Here is a 22,981-nt window from a genome sequence, read left to right as displayed (position 1 = left end):
AATTTTTATTCCTACAACAACTGCCATAAACATTTGGTTTAAAAAAAAAAAAATCCAAATACGGTTAACTATCACACTTCAATGTGACTTAACGTGCACATGAGACCTGCTGTGCTCAGCGCCCATTTGCTCAAATATCTCCAATATGTGCACAGAGAGTCAGACGAACTGCAATCACATGTTGCCGAGGTGATGACATGTGTTTCTGACATCTTCGTAGGTGGTCGGGCAAATAAAAGTCAAAATGGTGCATTTAGTCATTTTATTTTATCAAGCTTTAACAAGATTACCCAAGATGCATGTGGAGGTCTGGCACAACGAGGGTAAATGGTAATACAATTGTGGGATGACCTCAGGAAGGTGAGGTGTATTTATGATGTTTTAAATTCACTTTAATAAAAGTGTGTAAGGCTGTTGAAAAGAAATACTGTTTATCAAAGGCAAGTATATGTGTTCCAGACTTCCAGCGGTTTACTGTGAAAATAAATGAAAGCCAAATGTCTCAGTGGGGTGTAGTCGTGGGGCGTCTCTCTCTCTCTCTCCGACACAGGAGTTTCTCCTCCTCACTGAAGGGGAGTAGGCCATGCCAGGCCCCACATCCCCCAAAACAAATAAAGTGCCTGATACAGAGAGGGCCCCTGCCGGCACCCCGGCCCCAGCCTTTGTCCGCACCCCAAGGCACAATGCCAACTGTGATCAGGAGGCAGCCTCGCTGGTCACACACTGAAACACAAGTGCAGCAGAGTGCAGCTACTTCATTTTGACTGATGATGGACTGTCAGAGCGGTTCCACTGAGGATAGGACGTGTTGCAGAGGCCACACAGATGATCAAATGTAGCTTTTAGAAAACATTCACACTCAGATGCTCATTTGCAATGCAGAAACAAAGCTAAATGTGGGAGCATACAAATAAAAGTTTCTCACAATTGTTGAACACATAATAAGTCGGCTTAAAGCAGTAGAGCATGAGTATCAAAGTAGTCGACCATTCCCCTTGAAATCCAGGGCAAAATGAGGGATTAGAAGTTCTTTCTGTAGCTCCTAACAAGCCTGGTGCTCAAGGTCATTAGTGAAAACTCAAACTCTCCAGGAGGGGAAACAATTTCACATGTCTGGAATTTCCAGAGCTAAGCAATTTCATCTGTTCAGTCTGAAGTGGGCTGAATTATTCACTTCGCCATGTCGAGGGGAAAAGAGTACATGAGAATGAACAGAGCAGGTTAAGGCAGATTTGCCTTTCACAGCGATAAGAAAGGGCTTCCTCATAGCATCTGAAGCAAATCACTGACACCAACAACTCGGGCAGCTTGGTTCGGTCAACTGAGGACGTTTTTCTCATTCGTAAATAGTAGAGAAAATTAGTGTTTAGTTGGGTAATCCAGTCAAATGAACACAAAATGTATGTAAAATAAATACCTATGAAGACTCATGGCTCACTGCCAAACCACTAGAAGGATTAAGGTGCGGGGCCAGACTGCAGACAGAGGCAAGTCAAAGTATCAAGAATTCAAACAAAAACACCTCGCAATGAATTCCTAGCTTCCTCCCTTATCACATCTCAAAAAGTCTGCCCACTATTTAAATAAACTGTTTGCCAAAATCTTCATTACCATGGAGATACAAAAAATAAACAATGAAAAACTAACTTATTCCATCTGACATAAAGTTATTGACTGAGTTTGTTTGCTGGGTATAAATTGCTATGAAGTGAGTCTTTAAAAAGGTGATTTCTCATGTTTTGAGCAGAATGCAAAAAGGCCAACTCCTGCAGATTAAGATATTACCTCAGGAACCTATTTTCCATGCAGTGCAGAGGCATTCAATGAGTCTGCTATGTTTACAACGTTTTCTCTAGGCTTGGTCTAAAATAAGGTTCCCTGCCAGAAGAACATTATATGACGGTGGTCTTCTGGACATTTGTTGAGATTACACATTCCTATGTGTTACATGCCCAGAGTGTGCAGTAAAAAGCTAAAAACGACCAACACGGACTATTTGAGTCCAAAGGTATCCAATTGCCGCTGAAAGCTCCCCGAGGACAAAAATGGTGTATTGACAAAGTACTTAGTAATAACTGCTAAAACATCAATGCCTTTTCAAATGCATTTATAACATCCCATCTCCCTAAACCCGCTCATCCTGTCCAAAGCACTCTCGTCCAGGCAGAATGAGGTCTTTGTGAAAGTGTAACAACACAGACAGTCTCTTCCTGTCCTCTGTGTGGGGGGAGACACTACAGCAGGACATCAAGATAAGGCCGCTGTTAAAAGATAACAAGATGGATAATCCCTTTTCTTTCCTCCCCTGCACAGGCTGTGGAACAGGCCTGGTGCTTCAAGGCTGGAGTTCTTCTTCTCTCTGAGGCTCTTGAAGGCAGGTGTAGTAAATGCACCTGAGTGTTAAGCCTTGTAGGAAGCTGCAGGCGAAGACTGTCATTTGTTGTTACAGCTTAACCGAGACTAGTGGCTTTATTCATGCCTCTAGCTCGCACTCGCAGCCAAAAAAAGATGAGAAAGCTAAAAACAGCCAGTCGACTCTACATATCACATTAAAGGAGGGGTATGTCATTTATTTCAGAAACACTTTTTGTTATATTCCATGGAATGCTCTTAACATCCCGATGGCAATGAATATATGAAATGCTTTGACAATAAATACATTAAAAAATGTAATCTGTGGAAGCCGTAGTACTGTAAAAAGCATGACCAATCATTTTAGCTGGCCCGTCTGAAATAACTGGATGGCCTACCTGCCTGTCAGCCTTCCATCTGTGCACAAACTGACCTCGTGCCCTCATTGGTCATGTGCGCGTTCGTGTGTGTTGGAGGAGGGGCTCTGTAAGGAAGTGGCAGATTTCTTCCGGTTGTGTATTTTCAAATTCTAGCGCACTCGAGCCGGTTTCTCCAAAATTACCTACCCCACCTTTAAATGACAAGATGGGGCATTTTAGCGTTAGCTAATCTATCCTACAAAAATAGGAAATCCTACTTTTGAAGTCAAGACAGAAGTATTTCTCTCTGTCCTGTTGTTTAACTGTTTAACTATTTAACTGTTTAACTGTTTAACGGTTTAACTGTTTAACTGCGCACAGGATGAGGCTCGACAGGCTTCTAGAGAGGAGTCTGGACATTAGAAATACATTCACTAAGCCCATTGAAGATGGAAAGCTCAGATTCAAAAGGGGATTCTACATGTAGTTATTTTGACTCTGATAGTCTGCGTAAGATAATTAGATCAATCTCAACAACCCAAGCATCTAAAAGAAAAACTCCTTCAGAAAACATTAAGCACGGTGTACATCGACATTTAAGTTACTCTCACATTAAATTGGACTCCAGAGCATGAAATTGCTTTAGAATCAAAGAGCCGCAGCTCTGCTATTTTGTAATAAGCAGCCATGTAAAGCCGATACTAGGGATGCAATGAGGAACCTTACAACCCAAGATAAAAGCAATTGCACATACAACATCTTCCCTCGTCTATTTTGAATTAAGAATTCAACAAGAAACAAATGAACAAGAGCTTTCTGAAACAAAGGGATGTCTTGAAATGATAATCAAATGATATAATATTCTTTAATGACAGTTAAATAAAAGAGCAATCAAGTCATTAACGTTGTAATGCTTCAGATTTCAGTCCTGGTTGATTTGGAGATACCCATGGTTACCGTGGTAACATCAACGAAGGGTTTGATATTTGATGTAAAGAGATTGAACAGCATAGAGTTTCAATGAAATATAATTGTGCTTTAAATGACATGCTGCATTGGAAAACCTCTCAATCTGATTCCATGTGACAATGATGCACTCCAATCCCAATAAAAACTCAATGGACCCGTTTCAGTCCGTTCATGTTTTGATATGTTCTATTTCAGTTTTCTACAATTAAAAAACATGAATATTATATTCAATTTCTGCTACACACTACACACTGGGCCATCGTCTGGTTACAACTGGCTCAACTAGACGACTCTGTGAAAAATGCTAACTTATTCGTATAATAAAAAGCAAGGAAATGAAAATGTCATCTTTCAGGACGAACAAGTAAATCAAGTTTGAGCTTTGTTGTGAGTAGAAACCTTACATCAGTAATGTTTTCTATTCATTAATGGCTAAGAGGAAGAATGCCTACGATTTATATTGTCCAACTAATTTGTCTTCTATATCTTAAACTCAATTTATGCCATCCTAACAATATCTTGGGAAAATTGGCATTTACAAATACCCTGAACCTGACACTTGAAAAAGTTTCAGCAAGGTTGTCTGGCTCAGGAGTGTTTAGTAGATGTAGTAAAGTGCTTTTGCCTGAAACCTAGACTACTTAGACTGCTGGCTCGAATGACATCTAAAAAGGTCTGACCCAAGAGTAGTCTCTTAAAAGGGCAGTCTGGACCAGGCTGACAAGTACATCATCTCAGAGAAAGTGACAGACACAACACAATGTCCACTGTTCACCTTATGTGGCGTGGCCAGTACTCAAAAATATACGATAACAGAATCCCTGTTGAATCTTGATAGAGAATTGAAAGCAGTTCAAGATGTATTTCCCAACCTGATAAAGCCATCCCACAAGGTTTACATCACTATCTGTTCACTTAGATCCTGGTCAGGGGCATGCCACTAGTTTCCCCCACACTATTGTACAGCAAAGTGATAATCAACAACTTTTCGTGTCCAAATTCATTTGTCTTTTTGACAAGGTCTTTTAAGCTCTTACCATGCAACAGTTATACACTAACATGAATGGCTGATTAATAATAGTAAATAGGGAAGTTATTGTTTAGTTGATAATATCTTGGCTTTCATTGTAGACCGTCACAGCCTCTTTTTAAGTCTACAGGTCATTCAACTCCAGCTGAAGACTAGTGTTACAGCTGTACCTGCTGCTGATCAATTGTCCCTTAACTCTCATCAGAAAGGTAAACATCAGCTCTGTATTTGTCTAAGAGTGATAAGAGTTGGTGTGGGAGCTAGTGTAACAGCAGGTTTACTCTCCTCCTTCCAATTATCAGCCACTCAGAAAGACAGACAGCTAGCCTTAAAGCTCTGTGTGTGCCCATGAATTATACATGGATCCATTAAGACACTTAACAGCTGGTTCCTTTGGAACTTTCCAGCAACCACTGCAGCCCGGTTGCCCCCGTGTGCCTGCTTATTAAAACAGCAGCACTTGTAATTAAGGTTGTGCAGTAATGTACGTTCTTACCAAAGCGTCTTTGAGTTGTGAAAAGCGCTATATAAATAAAATGCATTATTATTATTACCAAAATAAAGCGGCCAGTCCCAGAGCTATTTTTAGTTCAATCTCCTCTCTCTAGAGGACGACTGGGCCAGCTGCCGATTCCCTCGCACGGCGGCGAGATGCACTACAGTAATTAAATGTCTGTTGGTGCTCGCTGACCTTGCTGTGGTTCAGACGTTGAGCCTTTTCTATACCCAACTGTAGCAGATGTCCTGGCCATTATACCCATAGATCCAAAAACGACCCAAGAGTAATAACTTCAGGGAAATATTATTTTAATGAACAAGTGCAGTGCCCGTTTAAAAAATGTCTGTTGGAGAGGACTGAATGCTTTGCCTGTTATAATGTCGTTCAATATAATACACTATTATTCACTAAACTATCCAGCATTATGTTAGATCTCTCCATCTTGATGTGAGGTAGATTCATGTAGTCTACATTAGGGCTGCACGATATTGGAAAAAACTGACATTGCGATTTTATTCCCCCCTGCGATATATATTGCGATATGAAAACATACAGGAATTGAAGAATTTCCCCGCAAACCATCCTGTCTTGAACTTTAATGCTATACAATTGGTATTTTTTTAACTATATTTAACCGGATGAAGGATTTTAGTCACGGACGTCTGGATCTTAAGTTATCAGAGCAACAAGCTGAGCTAGCTCGGTTAGCAGTGCCGAACTGCCCTGGAGAAACACATGAAACTACTTTATTCAGTGTTTTTACCTTTAATCACGGGGTCCGTTTGCTTTGGAGATTTGATTGTGATTGGTGGTTTGCTATGCATGCAGAGCCTGCATGTCACTCACTCAAGTACCCCTGACATGAGAGCCGCACAAGTTTTCCTTTTGTAGCAAGCAGCAAAATAATTGTAACATGACGTGTTTGAGTTAATTTGCCTACTTAATATCGCAAGTCCTAAAATATATATATTAAAAAAAAAAAAAATACATTTTCTTTTTTTTTTATTTAAAAAATCGCATATCCACGCAATGTGAATACGCGATTATCATCACGACACAATATATCGTGCAACCCTAGTCTACATTGTGCGAATTAAGCTTTTTTTTAAACACTTGAATCAAACATTTGAATGCCGGACTTTTACTGTGTGGTACGAAAAGATGTATTAATGGTTATATACTCAAGTACAACATTTTGTATGCGCCTGTTCTTGTTCTTATAATGCATTTGTTATGCTTCTGGTTCCCTAAAAATGTAAAGTGTATATTTTTCGATTCTCTTCAATACATGACCAATGGGGAAGCTTTCATCTAATCTAATCTCATGTAATGCTCTTTCGTGAAACAAAGTGTTTCCTTGCATTCATATTTCCAAAGGAGATTAGTTACATCTTGCTCAAATGCAGTAGCTTTCCTTCTAATAAATCTTTCTACACCTGTAAACATCCATTGCATCTTATAATATCCAACAGTGAAATGTATTCACATCAGAGAAATAGTGAGGGTCACTTGATGCCATTTATAGAATGCACAGATGAAACAGATATGCAGTTGCAAAGCATTTCCAGGTTAAAATGTAAAACCTACGTTGGATATTTCACCTCTATACATATGTAAGGATATGAAATGCTGTCTTTGGCTTCAGTGTAGCTTCAGCTTGATTATGAGGCAACAAATGGGATTTTCCAGGTCTTATTCTGTGTCGCTTTGTATACTCCTTTAACACACTTAACAAGATTCGGCTGGCATCTTCATTTTCCACTAGAAACCGCTTTAATATAATTTGACCTGACAAAAAGGCCTGTGTCCAAGCGACACAGGCCTTTTTCATAAAAATCTCTTAATTTCCATTGACAGGAGCATAACTAAATCATTTGACATGATTACAAGTAACATGTAACAAGTAACATGTAATGATTAAACATCAGGTCAAGACACAAAAAGACTGACATGAATATCACCAAACACCAAAAGCGAGTAAAACCCACTGGGACTGAATCAAGATAGAGGCTTTCTACAGACAGCACTTACTTGCCCTTTTCCCCATATCCACATTAGACAATGTGTAATGCTTTTCAATGAGATGTGCTAAAATTGGCTCCTTCAACAGCTGCTTTACCCCTCCTCCACCCAAAATGCACCCTACCTTCGGCTTATGTCCCTTATTTCCTCAGCCACAATATTGATCAAGATTAGACACACAATTAACTCTAACGGCCCCTACACACGGCGGCGTGCGTTGCCGCTTCAACGCTTCTGCCCATTCACTTTGAATGGGGTGACGTCACGATTCGCCGAACTGCATTGTGGGAGCAAAGTGTAGCTTCTCTCGAGGTGCTCGCTGCAAAAGTAGAGCAATGTTCTACTTTTGCCGCCTCGATAGAGGCGTCAGCCAATCAAATCCCTCGTATGTAAATCTGACAGTACAAGCACTAGCCAATCAAACCGGGTGTATGTTGGGAGAGCCAGACCGCAGTTATTTCCCATATGTCAACAAAAGGAGGAGAAAATCATCGTAGCGGTAGGGAATCACCCGGTACTCTATGACCAGTCCCTCTTTACATACAGGGATACAAACCGGAGGAGCCAGGCATGGGGGTAGGTGGCAAAGACAGTGTGTGAAACTGGTAGGTTTTCGCTTGTTTGGAGAGTTTATATCCAGTGTACTTCATTTGAATGGACAGCTAGCAAGCATAGACAGTATATTTAGCCAGCATGGATGTAGCATGAATGCTTTGCTTTGTATGTCCGGGGCGGGACATCCATGTGGTTGGTTGTTGGTCGGGTTGCTCGCGTTGACTCCCCAAGCTCGAGACACGCCCACCGCCAAGCGGCAACGCACGCCGCTGTGTGTAGGGGCCGTAATGTTCTTAGCGGCGAGAGAATGGGCTTACTGCGGGAAGAAAAAATATAATCTGATTCCAACAAGTAACACAATGCGCCGACATTAGCCGATAATGTGATATGCACAATACATTATAAAATGTTTATCTCCCAAATGATGCATCCATTGGAAGTAAGAAGCGGTAACAAAAGGTTTGTTGTCAGATCAAATGGTCAGGTGTGTTTTTTTCCAGCCCAATTCTTTAACATTGAACAAAGGATAATCTAACAGAGGTTCAAGCATGTGTAGAGCTGAGCTGACAAGTACCTAGCAGGTAAGCAGGAGCAGACTGCTCACCAGCACCTGATGCAGCACCCCAGGGACCGGCCTGCCACACTGCGCATCCTCACACTGAGATGGCTAGCTCAGATGCCGTGAGAATATTATGCAAAAACAAACCGAGTACATAGCCATAAAGGGAAAACAACTGAAGTAGAGTAATGCCTAACAGACCAGGATACTGGCAGTTTTGTAGCATACAATTTAAACAGAATTAAAATAGGCAAGTCCGAGAGACGTTAAACCCAGAAACATCCATCATTTGAAAACAGTGACTCCATTACCATTCCATAAATGAATGTTAAACATCCCAGGCCTTGTTTACAAAAAAGCTGTGCCTTAAGCATAGGACTCATTTCATTTTAAAAAGGTAAAATTAATAACAAAATCCTTCAAATACCCTCCACTGCCAAGTGTGCAGCACTTTCTCTGCTTCTATGCCGTTTATCTAGAATAAAATGTAATCAGGCGAGGCTCATTTGAGATATGAGGTATATGAAAACTGTTATTATCATCACAGTTAACAGCTTATTTGTCAAAGAGCCTATTATTCGTCATTATAAGCAGAGGGCGTCCGCGCACTGCAACGCTGGGCATCAAGTTGTTATTTGATGAATGTACTTTGGGAACGTTTATCGCACTGAAAGCGTGACACAGCAATGATGACCGATGAACTCAAGAGAGAGGGGAAATCAGCATTGCAGCGACCTTGTTATAACCAATAGGTTACATGAATACATGGATAGCAAGGGAAATGTCTCTTGCAAGGCACAATCTCTATCCAACCCTTTCTTTGAGATGTTCAATCTCATTTACTTCTTGAAATTGTGAGTCATTTCTGAACCATGGGGTCCTGTTATTACTGACAGAGGCAGACAATCAGGATTCTCGTTTCTAGCCAGCGTCTGCCGATTAATCAAGCCGACGTTCACCACAGGAGTCCCCGTCTGACCTTTTACTGGTTCTGACTAGTTCTAAAACAAGAACGCTTAAGGGTCTTAAACTGAGGTTGAAGCTACATGTCAAAGGCAAACAAATTCAGCATCCTCACAAGTACATGTTCCATGTAGAAGGCAAATAAAGAGAAACTGAGTCCTAGTACAGAAATTAAAGGGAATATGGAAAGTTATTCTATTCTAACATAAACCTAATGCTCTGTTGAGCTAAATTTCAGATTTTCGCGTTAATGCAATCGGCAGAAGTAAATATCTAATGCAAGGCTTTTAACAAACTACATCATGTTAGCATAGCCTTGCATGACGCTAATCTAAAGAAGTAAAATGCCAAGTAATTTCCAGGTCTTGGGACTGATTCGTGCACCACTTTACTTGAGGGAATACCTTAATACAGTTCAGCAGATACTCAATTCATCAGAAAAGATCAGTACCGTCTTTGCACTTATTGACGCTTGCATACGGAGGGTCAAGACTCCTAACCATGAAAACAAGTTGTGTTGTATAAATGAAAATACTTTTGCTAATACAGTACAAACATGCAATACAATATATTGATATGCTCTCATTTACAATATTCTGCCGGTTCAGCTGCCCAATTTTCGCTCCTTTTAATTATTTGAAATGAAATAACTTTAGACAGAGGATCAGACTAAACAAGCAAATTGACCAAGCATGCAACATGACCAATACATGTTGTTCCCTTAGGTTGAAAAATACCTATGCATGACCTATATTAACTGATCAGCCACTAATTTGTGTCACAAAGGCAAAACTGCTCCAGAGCAATGCTTATTGGAAAATGATTTGCATGCCTCTGGGGAGTCTGAGGCTGTCAGTAAGCCAATACTTTGGCTTAAGAATGATGAGAGAGTAAGAGTTAGAAGACATGCAAACTAGAAATATCAGTCAATGTAACATTGACTTCATGACCAAGGGATTCACGTATAATCTTGCCAATATATCTTCCCACAACAATGTGTTGGCAGCAGCCCAGATGCAGTTTTAGCCCTTACCTGTGAAAAAGGAATGAGCTCTGAATACAGAGTGGCTGCACATCCATTAACAGGACTCAGAAACAAGCAACGCTATTAATCATTTTCAGTCATCTCTAGCCGGCAGCAATTTGTTCATTCAGTAATTCGGATATAAAATGGAAGGTGGGGGTGGGAAGAGGCAGAGGCAGGGTAATGTGGCGAGGTAAAGACGGGATATAAGTGAACAGGAGTTGGCACAGGGTTTGTGAAACACGGTCGGGCACGCTAAAATATTAGCGTCTCGGGCTGTGAATATTCATACGTGGTTGTCCCAATCATCATCAGATTGTGGAGGACAAAGCTGTGTCCCTGGAGTGTAATTTGATTCTACATGTTCCTGCTTAATTTCCAAGGACAGGTGGCTCCGGGCAGAGAGGGTGAATGCTTGGAGGTGAAGCTGTGGCTGCAACATGTTTCAGCCAACAGGAGGCAAGTAGTGGACTGCTGGGTCATCATGACAAGTGAATATGACCTCAAGTCATGACTGTCTGCGTGGGGCCAATGACAATGGCTCGGACTGTGGTGAACATGCCTCCACACATCTTTATGGTTGTTACTATTCCTTCACAACACCTAAGCAATCCAAAAACAGCTTATAAGAGTTCTGCAAAGAAGATTGACTGATCAAGGCATTATTGTATCAAGATATTCAATACTTCAACAGCAGATATTTCCTGCTCTAAATGAGGATACTATCATTCATAAAAGCAAGGGGGAGGGTAGTGTTGTACAGCAACTGGAGCGCACACACACACACACACACACACACACACACACACACACACACACACACACACACACACACACACACACACACACACACACACACACACACACACACACACACACACACACACACACCACACACACACACACACACACACACACACACACACACACACACACACACACACACACACACACACCCACACACACACACACACACACACACACACACACACACACACACACACACACACACACACACACACACACAGGATCTGCGTGTCTGTTTCCAAAAGGTTTCCAAGCAACCAGATCCTGGCCAGGGCCTTTGGTCGTAGGCTTATCAGGTAACTGCTTTCTAGGGGTGTTGAAAATAATCGTGTCAGAGACACAGGGTCCCTGTGTCTCTGAGCCGCAGCAACACGGAGTGTGTGACAGGGATTTATGTTTTTCAAAAATAATCGCGTTACAATCATGTCAGATTTTTGGTGGATTTAATTAAGTCTTGGATTGCAAAGTATGAATGTCCTCTACCAGTTTTCAGACGATATATACGTGTGTAAAGTTTGTGAAGGCAGGAGGAAAAAAGCTTCCGCGATCACCGTCTCCCCTCCGTTCCTCCAAGCCCCGCCCCCTCCCTGAAAAATAATGAGTGACAGGCTGATAGTGACCCGATAGAAACTTTATTATTCACTTAATCACTGAGATATAATGCAGCTAATTTAATCTCAAACATTCATGGGATTTATGTAACAGTAAGACAGAGAATGTAAGTGTGCACCCACATGCACTATTTTTGTTTGTATATGCTGTTGTAAATACTCCTGTTGTCTGCTGTGTTCAGACTCAAGTCATGTGTGTGATGCCTCATTCAGGACATTCAGTGTCCTTTCTTAACAGAAGACTGTTGCTAGAAGCTGCAGCTAGACTGCAGAAGCATTAGCTTTCTGTTTTTGAGGATGGAACAACTTCACACACGGAGGCTAGACCTATACAATTCATTTATTTTGGTTTATAAATTAATGTCAAGACATTTATGTTATTGATTTCTGAAGCACTTTATAAATAATAAAAAGAGAGTTCATATGTATTTACTGCATGTATGCATTGATGAAAAATAAGCCATGTGCAGTAATATAGAAAATTGAGGATGCAACGCATTGGTATGAATCGTGATGCACCGTGATGCACCGGGATATCGAACCGAATCGAAGACAGGATAATCGTAATCGAATCGAATCGTGAGACCAGTGAAGATGCACAGCCCTACTGCTTTCTGCGCCTGATCACATGTTCACTAGGTTTCTGTTTGCTTGACTTTTGACCAAAACAACAAGGAGTGGAGGAGAACACAGGAAGGGTCCGGAAGAACTTTGATTAGGGGAAATTATTGTTCAGGATCAGGAATGAGAAATATACAGACTAAATAAAAAAAAATGTGTGTTGATAAAAGGAAGAAGTGGACAGATATGACGGGCAGGTCTAGCCACGGTGTTTAATGATTGACAAACACATAATGTTTCTTGGATAAGCTCTACGATGACAGATTTAAAAAGGCAGAACAGCTGGGGGCAGGTTTGCTTAAGCAGTAGGCAGCATGCCTTTTTCTATAAACTGTGGCAATACATTTTCTTTATTAAAATAAAATGATGAAATTAATTTATAAACCTTTCAAATAACTTAAAATGTTGTTAGCAGAACTATGTGTCAGCCCTTGCATGTAGCACTGGTCAGTGTTTGTAACAGCAGCTGTTGCATTGTCACGAGTCCATGCCAACCCAACAGAAACTTGATCTCTGATAACATTGTCATATCAAAAAACATCTCCACAAAGAAGAGGGGGGAACCATCAAAGAAGCATTTTCACAACTACACTGTGTACAAATGTCCTTTACTCTTTTCTTTATAGCCTCAAATTGTTTAGAAGCTTGACTTGTAATATGATGACTGGCTAAATACTCATCAATGACTACAAGTTAAAGCATTTAAGATCTTCCTTTTACACAACATTCCTTTTCTTAATTGTGTCAACATTATATATGCCATGTGATCACAGACAAATAAAGCAAGGAAAGCGGAGCATAACGACCCCATTTGTTATTTTGCCATTTAAGAGGGTTTGGCTATTATTGTGTATTACTAAGCCATGCTAAAAGAATGCTACGAGTCTGGCAGATACTGTTTTTGTTCGCTGAAGTAGAACAGCGCCCAAATGACGAGGCCATGATTCCATTAAGATGGTAATGAGTCCAAACTAGTGTACAAAACAATGGTAGTCATGAGACAAAAGAAGGCTTAACAACATGCTGTATACAACCTTATATTACACCAATGCCCCTGCTTTTACAAAGAGAGTTGTCCTGGATGAAACTAAACAAAGCACATCTTCCTCACATACGGTTTCTCACTAATAAGCAGAATGGAATGTCATTGCCCTGACCATCGCTCTGTGGCTTCCCATTGAAATCTCAAAACTTTTCAATAACCACTGCATTGCACAAGCCAACAGAGGAGTCTGTAAGTTTCACATTATTGTTTGGAGTGGGAGGAGTGATCAGCTAGTTTCAGGGTAAATTCCAGGGAGGCCACACCCATACGAATCAAATTGCTACAAATAACAAAACTGAAGAGAGGTAAATTAATACTTTTAAGATGAATAAACTAAGATTGATATTTTATAGTTTATCACATTAGCAATGTTTCTACATGTATCACCCCGATGAGACAAAAACAGGTCAAACAACAAAGTTTGACATTTTTGGATAAAAACTTGAATTTGTATTAAACTGTATTGCTTTGAATGACACACATGCCAAAAGGTAAGTTAGTGGTAGCCACACTTGAGTTAAAATAAAGCCCTTGTCTCTGCCCATGTGGTTTCCAGTCCAATAAAGAATATATTATATCCTTTGAATAATTAACTATAAGTTAGTTAAGGTTACAAATAACTATTCTGTTCAAAGGTTTCACAACCTCTACTGTTATCTACCAACCTACGGTGTCAAGGGTGACCTAACTTTCATATTGGAAGGATTAAAAAGGTAAAGACACCAATTTAAGCAGAGATGTCCACAGGAGCAACATGTGGTTATGTTACATGCGATGGTGTGGGATTTGGGACTGTGGAAGGGGGGTGGGGGGGGTTCACCACTGATGGCAGCCAAAAATGCAGCCCTTTCAAGTCCTGCAGCCACAGGTTTGAGAGCGGATTAAGATATTGTTTTAACCACCACCACCAGATATCAAACGGAATTAATAGCTACCATCTAATTTCTGTCCGAGGATCAAACATATTGCCATATATTTAAACATTCCCTTAGACAAGACCATTAATCTCAAGACAACCACTTATTACCTGTTAAACATGTTAAATAAACCACTGTCTGTAACGCATGGGGTTATTGAGATAAAATGCATGAAATAAAGTAAGAAAACGTACATTATCAGTAAAAGCTTAGTAATAAAGTTTGGATACAATGTTGGTAACTAGTTTTACTGAATGTGGTTTGTCCGGACGCTTGTTCTGGTGTGCAAGCTAACTAAACTGACCTGTTGTCAGAGTTACTCGGAGTAAATTCAAGTGTATTAAAATGTGGTTTGGTACTACTACTACTACTACTACTACTACTACTACTACTACTACTACTACTACTGAGCCAGTTGAATTATAACCATAACATAAGGTGATATAACACAACATGAAGTTTTCAGCATGTTTTACTTCTTGAACCAGACATGTTCCGTGATAAGGCCAGCGTTGTTGTAACGTAACACGGCTGACCAGAGACTGTGCTCGCCGCCGTTTTAGTAAAAAGAATCCATGACAATCACAAAGTGTCTCCCCGGCAGTTGGGGGCAGAAAACTTACCTGCAAAGAGGCTCAGCAGTACACAGCAAAAGTGGCCTATCGTAAGCTCCATTCCTGTTCCAGCTATTCCACGACTTCCTCAGTGAAACTCGGTCGAAGAACTTGTGTTGAGTTCGAGTGAAAAGCGGCAGATCAGCTCGACCGAGCATCCAAACTCCGCTCCTCCTCCTCTCTGCAGGTGCACAGTGGAGCGCGCCGCAAGCTGTCACGTGATAAGCGGAGTTTTCAAACTAGATCCGGTGTCGCCATCTGCCGGTCTGAAGCGGAAGCAGAATGCAAAAACAGCCGTGTTGTCCTGTATTAGGTTTCAAGGCTTTTATTTGTCATACGTGCATAGCTAGTGTAGTTATGACGATGAAAATCTTAGGTCACGTATTATTTACCACATGTGGAACAAGTACTAAGAGATTGTGTACTTAAGTAAAGGTAGAAAATACCAAAGTGTAGGAATACTCTGTTAGATATCTCCCTTAACTAAAAGTACAAAAGTATTGGCATTAAAATATACTTAAAAGTACCACAATTAAAAGTAATCGTTATGCAGATTGGCCCATTTCAGAATCATATATATTATGTTTTGGTTATCATTATTGATGTTTTGATGTGTTTATCAAGCTGGTAAAGGTGGAACTAATTTCAATTACTTTATGTACTGCTGGGTAGGATGTGAATTTAATTCAGTTTTATCTAAAGTATTTTTGAAGTGTTGATTCTATTGTTTATCATTAATATATATCTTCAGAATAACTAAAGGTTCTACATAATTGTAATGCAGTAGAAGAACAAAACAGCATAACATGGAAATATGCAAGTGCAGTACCTCAAAATTATACTCAAGTACAGTACTTCTGTAAATGTAATGAGTTACTTAACACCACTGATAATACATGTCCTATAGATGCAATTTAGGGTTAGAATGTTGTCCAAGGACACTCCACATGTTCCCCATGTGCTTTCCATCCAGGGGCAATTGTGGAAGATAACAATTTGTACAACTTTGATGGAGTCAAAGTCCTCTCCCTTTTCCAAGTCTAAAGTTTGTACTATTCAAGAATATTTCAAAATGGTGAAATTGTCCATATACATTTTCAGATTCTGTTTCACAGTTAACCTTTTATATTCAAATTCTTAATCCATATATTTGCCTAAAAAATAATAATGGCAGACCTATAACATGTTACATTGCAAAGACTGTGGGTCCAGTGGTTTGTGGTGGATACATATCTAAACAGTGACAACACCTCGTGTTAACTTAATTACTTCTGGTTTGTTCAAATAATAAATGTGGATAATTAAGCACTTTTATTGCAAAGAGGACTGGGAAACTGTAAATATCTAAATAGTTACATGGAATAAGATACAATTACTTACACCAAACAGTAGATTCTAGTATACAGTATATTTTTTGACAATGTGTTATCATCCATGTATTTTGTTTACCTGAACTAACTTAAACAATTTAGTTTATTTCACTATTATGTTATATATTTATAAAACGGACAAGTCAAATCAAGCAATCTGATTGGTTCTTAGCCGTGATATACTGAGCGTATACCACGGGTAGAATTGTAAGTTACTTTTCACATTAAGTCAGTATCCCTCCGCGTCTGAGAAAAACAGTATACCGTTGGACCATACCATACTGGAACAAGAAAGCAGCGGAGAAGTAACGGGGCAGAAACCCTCCTTTTTACGCAGCGGTCCAGACATAGACATCAAACGGCAAAACATACAGTGTGCAGTTCCTTTGGCATTAGGGCAGGGATATCTAGATACTTTCCAAGGTTTGACATGAGTTGTGCTACTTTTAAAGCAAGCAACGATGTTTTCAAATCTGTAATCAAAGAGGTCCGCAAAAACACTATCGGCCAATCAGATTGCTTGATTTGACTTGTCAGTTTTATAAATATATTTACATTTCTTCCGTGACGGAACAAACTTACAAAGCATAAGATGGAAACATTTAAGATTAACTTCGACCTCCGGGGGGGTCTTACTATGGAGGAGTGGATTGAGCAGTGCCTATCTCCAGAAAAAAAAAAAGCAGCTAAACGACGACATGCAGAGCTACGTGAAGAGCAGGTAGACCAACTGGAAAAGTAGCACCATTCAAAAGCTTTCTGATGCGGGTCTTGAAACAAAGCAAGAAGAAATAAATTATGACCGTTAGTGGCCACAGGTGCGAAAGCTCTCTCTCGAGGACCGGAGAAAGTGGAGCAATATTCTCACCACGCCAAGCAACAGCCTAGAACCACCTCAATAAGTAACCACGTAAGCCATGCTACTGATGCTGGACAGATTTTCAGTGGCTGCACAATAAACGGCAACATACAAATGAATGTAAATAAATAGCCAAATAATGGATCAACGCTCTCTGTCTAATATGTTCGCTAGCTGTTAGTGTTGTTGCATAGCAACCACCTCGCACTATGTTTCGCGCAGAAGGCAACGGAGGGACTATTTTATTTTGAACATCATTATTTACTAATAAAAACTATTTAAATTAGAGTGTGTATTTTTTTCCCATATTGCCACACTTGGTAACCGTTTTATAAAAGCAATAGCTCACTTCAGGCCGTGATATATGCTCATTATATCACAGCTAAGGGGCGTGGTTCGGCCCGACGCGAAGCTATTGCTTAAATATATCATATTTAGCATTATTAAAAAGGTGCCTGAGCTTCAAGATGTTCATTGCCAAAACTATGCTGTCGCTATTAGACATGTAAAGAAACAAAGGCTCCCTATAAAGTTAATAGAATTGCATTTGTGTTGCTCAAACTACTTTATGATTATGCTTGAAAGATAATGTGTGTACAAACCCATTTAGCTAAAGATGAATACTAAATGTATATGAAAAGTGATCTGTTGAGTACGGTGGCCCTGAAGTGCAAGACACCACAGCATTTCAGAAAACGCCACAGCATTTTAGAAAACACTGCAGCATTTCACATTGGACGGAAAGGGTATTCCTTGCTGTGGTGTCTTGCACTTCAGGGCCACCGTAGTTGAGCATAACGTATAATTTAACCATTAGGTCCCCAGTCTGATTCGGTTTTAATTCCATTGAATTATTTTTACATACCAAAAGACAAATAGAGGAAAAAAGAAATACCCTTCAATGTAGGAATTTAATCACACAGTATAATCCTTTTGTTAACACCAACACAATGCTTTATTGTGTTTAATAAAACTCCATACATTTAAGTCTATACATCTGACGAATCTGCACTATTAATACATAAAATATAATCACAAAAAGGACAAAGTAGGTGCTATACAGTACATGAATGTTTCCCATAGTAAAAATACAGTACTTCAAATTGTGTAGTATTCAAATTCAATATCTAATTTATACAGGTGATTAATTTAAAGTATAACAAACTGTCTAAAGTGCACAAATATTTTTTTATCAATATATATATATATATATATATATATATATATATATAACAATTCATGTTAAAAAAAAGCATTTTTCAGTCATTTTAAAGTCTCCTTCCGCTTTAATGTCTAGTGTGAACCAAAAGCACCATGATTCCTAATTGTAACCATGTGCCGAATTTTTTAAGAAGTCCCAGTACCTGGTGCTTCTTCCATACGTGTAGCTAGGGGGGACCCACATATTAGGCATTAGAGTGTGGAGCCCTCTGCTGTGGGGCCTGAAGCCGTAGTGAGGCTGTGGAAGGATGTAAGCGTTCCCTGGCACCATCTTCTTAGGATGCCACGAAGGAGCAGTAGGATTTATTGCCTTGAATACAAAAAATGTTCCATCAAAACCACCACTAACAATCGTATCCTTTGACCCCAGGAAGCATTTGACTCACACGTATTAGGGGAACAACAATTTACAAAACATCAATTATAAAATTAAAGGTGGGGTAGGTAATTTCGGAGAAACCAGCTCGAGTGCGCTAGAATTTGAAAATACACAACCGGAGAAAATCTGCCACTTCCTTACAGAGCCCCTCCTCCAACACACACGAACATGACCAATGAGGGCACGAGATAAGTTTGTGCACAGATGGAAGGCTGACAGGCAGGTAGGCCATCCAGTTATTTTAGCCGGCCGGCTGAAATGATTGGTCGTGCTTTTTACAGTACTACAGCTTCCACAGATGAAATTTTTTTATGGATTTTTTGTCAAAGCACTTAGATATTCATTGCTATCGGGATGTTAAGAGCATTCCATGGAATATAACAAAGTGTATCTCGAGCCGGTTTCTCAAACTTACCTACCCCACCTTTAATTAATTTAAACAGAACAAAACATGGTTAATGTGGTCAACTAAAACCTGATAGTTTCAAGCCAATGTAAAGTCATGTTATGAATGACATGGATCAATGATGTGTGGCTGTTGTGACAGAGTCAATGGGAGTCTGCGCCCTGTAGAGTCCTGGGTTGCTGTTGAATCCTCTTTTTTGCGTAGGAAGGTTCCTAACTGAGTGAAATGAACGTGAAGCCATAAGGGGTGTTCAAATTCTCTAGATTTTAGGGGGAAAAAACATCATGCTCCCCCTTGTCATCTCCTTCAGCTTAGGACCATCCTTTATGAGATAATGCTATCCCACAATCCCTTGCGTCCTAAACATTTAATCAGTCAGGCGTTTACAGAAATAGTTTACAGATTGTTCTTATTAAATTTGTGTTTGAAATGTGATATGCACAATAATAGATGTGTCTGCTTTACAAGTTACACACATTAGAGTTTCATACTAATTGGGATTAATGTTGATTATACAGGAGGCGAATGATCCTAGCCTAGCTTAAGTGCAGTTGAATTCTCCTAGCACCACAGTAGTCTTTTCCTAAATCCTGATTAATTCTCCTTCACATCTTTTACTAACCCTATGATGTTTCAAGAAAATGTTAAGGAAAAAACCTTGACCCCGATTTCTTTTGGACTATTCATTTCATACCTTTATTTATACAGATAAATCCCATTGATCTCTTTTTCAAGGGAGACCTGCTCAAGTAGTTCCACATGAAACATAAAAACATAAATAGAACAACAAAAGGACATCATCCAGCATCATTTACATAATTATCCACATAAACAGGTACCAATAGCTTCCGATTGACTAGCATCCAACCGAGCTTTAAAAACATTTAGTGGCACCAGATTGTTCAGTTTCCATTTAATTTGCAGACTATTCCAAGACAGAGGAGCTGCGCATCTAAAAGCTGTCTTTCCTAAGACAGTCCTAGCAGTTGGCACATTTAATAAAACCACAGCATTCGATCTCAGGCAGTAGCCACTTACAATTTTCCGTGAGATCAGGGAGCAGATATAAGATGGAAGTTTCCCTAACATGGCTTTGTATATAAAAATGTACCAGTGACTGAGCCTCCGTACAGTTAGTGAAAGCAAACCAGCCCTTGCATACAGGGTACAGTGATGGGTTAATGCTTTACAGTTTGTAACAAATCTTAGTGCAATGTGATACGCAGCATCTAACTTGACCAGGCAATTGGCAGGTGCATTCATGTACAACAAATCACCATAGTCCAGCACAGGTAAAAAGGTCACAGTGACTAGCCTTTTCCTGGCCTCAAGCGAGAAACGGACTTGTTTCTGAAAAAGAAACCAAGCCTAACCCTCAGTTTTTTAAGCAGGTTATTGACATGAAGTTTAAAAGGAACACAGAACTGGCACAGCCTCCCATTCTTCTCCAAACATGCATGGGGTTTTTACAATGCATTATGCCTTACCTTGTAATCAGAGCGGCTGTTGTGCACAGTGTGGGGGGAAGTGCGTGTTGCCTCCTCATCAGAGGATGATCCAGAGTGGTAGTCTGATGTCACCCTCTCCAAAGCCTGAGTCACCTTTGCAACATCTTTGTCATCCTCATCATCAGAGAAAGTGGCCAATGAGAACCAAGGGTTTGTCTCTCCGTGCCTAATAATAGGAAAAGTCATAAAAAAGGTGTAGGAAGGTTTAACAAACAATATCTGTTTAAAGTAGACAATTCTTTAAAAGGTTTGGTTGGAAGAAAAATACTTCATGTTGAAATTTAAAAAAGGATTTTGACATATTTGTAACACGCACAAAAACAAGAAAAAGTACAGGGGTGAAACACACAAAACATTTAAATTAGAAGAGTGTGATTCTGTTCATGTTCTGCATTAATTGGCATCAGTGGCTACAGATGACAGTCAAATATTTACAATTATCCTGACAAATATATACTGGTTGCCTTTAAAATGATTTTTTTAAAGCTAAATCCATTAGTAATTGTTTTGTTTTACTTCAAACTTCTTCCAATTCTGTCTCAGATCTTTATGGCAATTCAACTCAAAGTCTTACCTGCAACAGACCTCTCCAGGGTCCACCCACAATGTGAGTTCCCGGGACAGTGCCAGATCACTGTACTGAACCCCGCTTTCTCGGCAGGCCTGAAGGAGCTCTGGATCCTGCCGCTGGACCCGGTTCACTCTAATGCACCTGCAGATCACACGCAGCAGATTTTAGTACACTATTTGTGAAATAGAAAGATGTCTTGGAAAGCAAAAGTTATTTGTAAAAACTGCAGAGGACAGTGAGCAACACCTGTATGCCTGTCCTTTGCTGGGGTTTCCAGGGTACCAGTGCCCCTTGAACTTCTCCTGCAGTGCAACAGCCAGCCTCTCAACAAACAGATCGATCTTGTGTGTTTCCAACTTCCCCCCCTTTATTACAAGCCTCTTCAGGAAGAATACCACAGCTGCAATTTCTCTCCTCATGTTTCACATGCGTTTCATTACCTTCCTACAGCCCCTGTAAGGAGATAACTTTATTAAGATTGGCAGCAGTAAACAAGGCACATGTACAATAATGAGAATTTATGAGGTAAATGAGGTTAGATCTGTAGTCCTTCTGGTTTTAAGGACATTTAACCTTCACCCCAGCTGGAACTTTTGGGGGAAAAGCCTTAAATGTTTCTGATGAAAAGTAGCACTAGTATTATTAGGTCTGAAGGAACAACAACTCAGGGTCAACTGCAATTACATCCATTTAGTTATGTGCCTCCCGAAACTAACGTTATCCCAGACATTGATTAAAAAAATGCATTCCAAAAAAAAACAAATACTGTTGTTATGTTGCCTTGGGAACTTTCAGAAAGTCCCGTACATTAGTTAGCAAGACTCCATGTGCCCAAGGGAACGATTGCTGTTTTAGAGATTATTGTGGTTTAAAATTATGAAGGGATGAAGTAAACACTGAAACAGATAAAAAAGGCAATTTCGCCGCATTTAGTCTTATCTGTTGTTGTTTTCAAGGTCCAGCTACCGGTTTTCTACGCATCACCGCACTGCACAACATTTGCTGTACTCACCTAGCTGGTTAGGCTAACAGTACAAACATGTTAACACAACGGTGGCGTTTTCAAAACAACTTCATGGTGATTACAAAGCAGTATTCACTCTAGAGAATAAAAGAGTATTAGCATTAGTTCCATAGCTAACGTTAGTAACTTCGCCAACAGCCTCATGTCATGTTGATGACTAACACTACACAGCAATACTTTGTTTGAATGTCGCGGGAAAAGTTTGAACATTGCTATAATAAACTGTTAAATAGTCCCATTTACGTTATATACAAAATATATTAAAAGTTAGTGAGACAAGAGGCTACATTCATCCTTACTCACCTTTCTTTCAGTTCTCCTCCAGCGTGTGGCCAAATGATCAATGGAAAGGAAAGTCGGTCAGCATAAGAACCCTTGAGACTCTGTTCTTAACCACGCCCTTTACAACACAGCAGCCGCTCACCGAGCACTCTCATTGGTTACAAACAGACGATGTAGCGCATTCATTGGTCGAGCAAATGCTCTTCATGGAGATAAACCATTACTGTCATTACTCATGACCGGTCATGACTCAAAGCGTCAGGCATGTATTTTTTGTTTGTTGCAACTGTAGCATCCAGAGATGTCCTTTCATCATGAATGTTTACAAAAATAGGCATACACCGGACACAATTAATTTGGTGTAAAGTTTGTAACGTGATCTGATGTGCAGAGATGTGCAGAGATGTGCAGTCT

General features: G+C 39.9%; 2 protein-coding genes across 3 annotated transcripts in view; both read right to left on the bottom strand.

Annotated features, from left to right (window-relative positions):
- cxadr (CXADR Ig-like cell adhesion molecule) overlaps positions 1–15,141 on the bottom strand; it is a 39,512-nt gene extending 24,371 nt beyond the window's left edge. Inside the window, exon 1 of the mRNA XM_034099220.2 lies at positions 14,957–15,141. Within this exon, the coding sequence (XP_033955111.1) occupies positions 14,957–15,008 (52 nt within the window). The 5' untranslated portion in view covers positions 15,009–15,141. The remainder of the gene's footprint in view (positions 1–14,956) is intronic.
- A 3,301-nt stretch (positions 15,142–18,442) lies between these two features.
- btg3 (B-cell translocation gene 3) lies at positions 18,443–22,695 on the bottom strand. Of its 2 annotated transcripts, none has more exons than XM_034099509.1 (5): positions 22,589–22,695; positions 21,508–21,714; positions 21,265–21,402; positions 20,670–20,856; positions 18,443–18,707 (listed from the first exon to the last, which is right to left on the bottom strand). In XM_034099509.1, exons 2-5 carry the CDS (start codon positions 21,678–21,680, stop codon positions 18,498–18,500), a joined length of 708 nt encoding a protein of 235 aa, XP_033955400.1. In that variant the 5' UTR covers positions 21,681–21,714; positions 22,589–22,695; the 3' UTR covers positions 18,443–18,497. The 2 variants fall into 2 exon arrangements, with proteins under 2 accessions (XP_033955400.1, XP_071061525.1); XM_071205424.1 differs by lacking the exon at positions 22,589–22,695 and adding an exon at positions 22,274–22,359.
- Positions 22,696–22,981: the final 286 nt, after the last annotated feature.

The sequence above is a fragment of the Pseudochaenichthys georgianus genome, chromosome 14 (genome assembly GCF_902827115.2).
Source record: "Pseudochaenichthys georgianus chromosome 14, fPseGeo1.2, whole genome shotgun sequence".
Lineage (NCBI taxonomy): Eukaryota > Metazoa > Chordata > Actinopteri > Perciformes > Channichthyidae > Pseudochaenichthys > Pseudochaenichthys georgianus.
The sequence above is the reverse complement of the archived record's forward strand: the minus strand, read 5'-3'. Positions and strand labels throughout refer to the sequence as shown.

Bases quoted from the DNA above. Each gene is read 5' to 3' on its own strand.
- btg3 (XM_034099509.1), bottom strand. From the start codon at position 21,680: ATGAGGAGAGAAATTGCAGCTGTGGTATTCTTCCTGAAGAGGCTTGTA. The intron at 21,403-21,507 runs GTGTTGCTCACT...TGTGATCTGCAG, and splicing joins AGCAAAGGACAGGCATACAG to GTGCATTAGAGTGAACCGGG. The intron at 18,708-20,669 runs GTAAGGCATAAT...TTTGTATTCAAG, and splicing joins ACAGCCGCTCTGATTACAAG to GCAATAAATCCTACTGCTCC.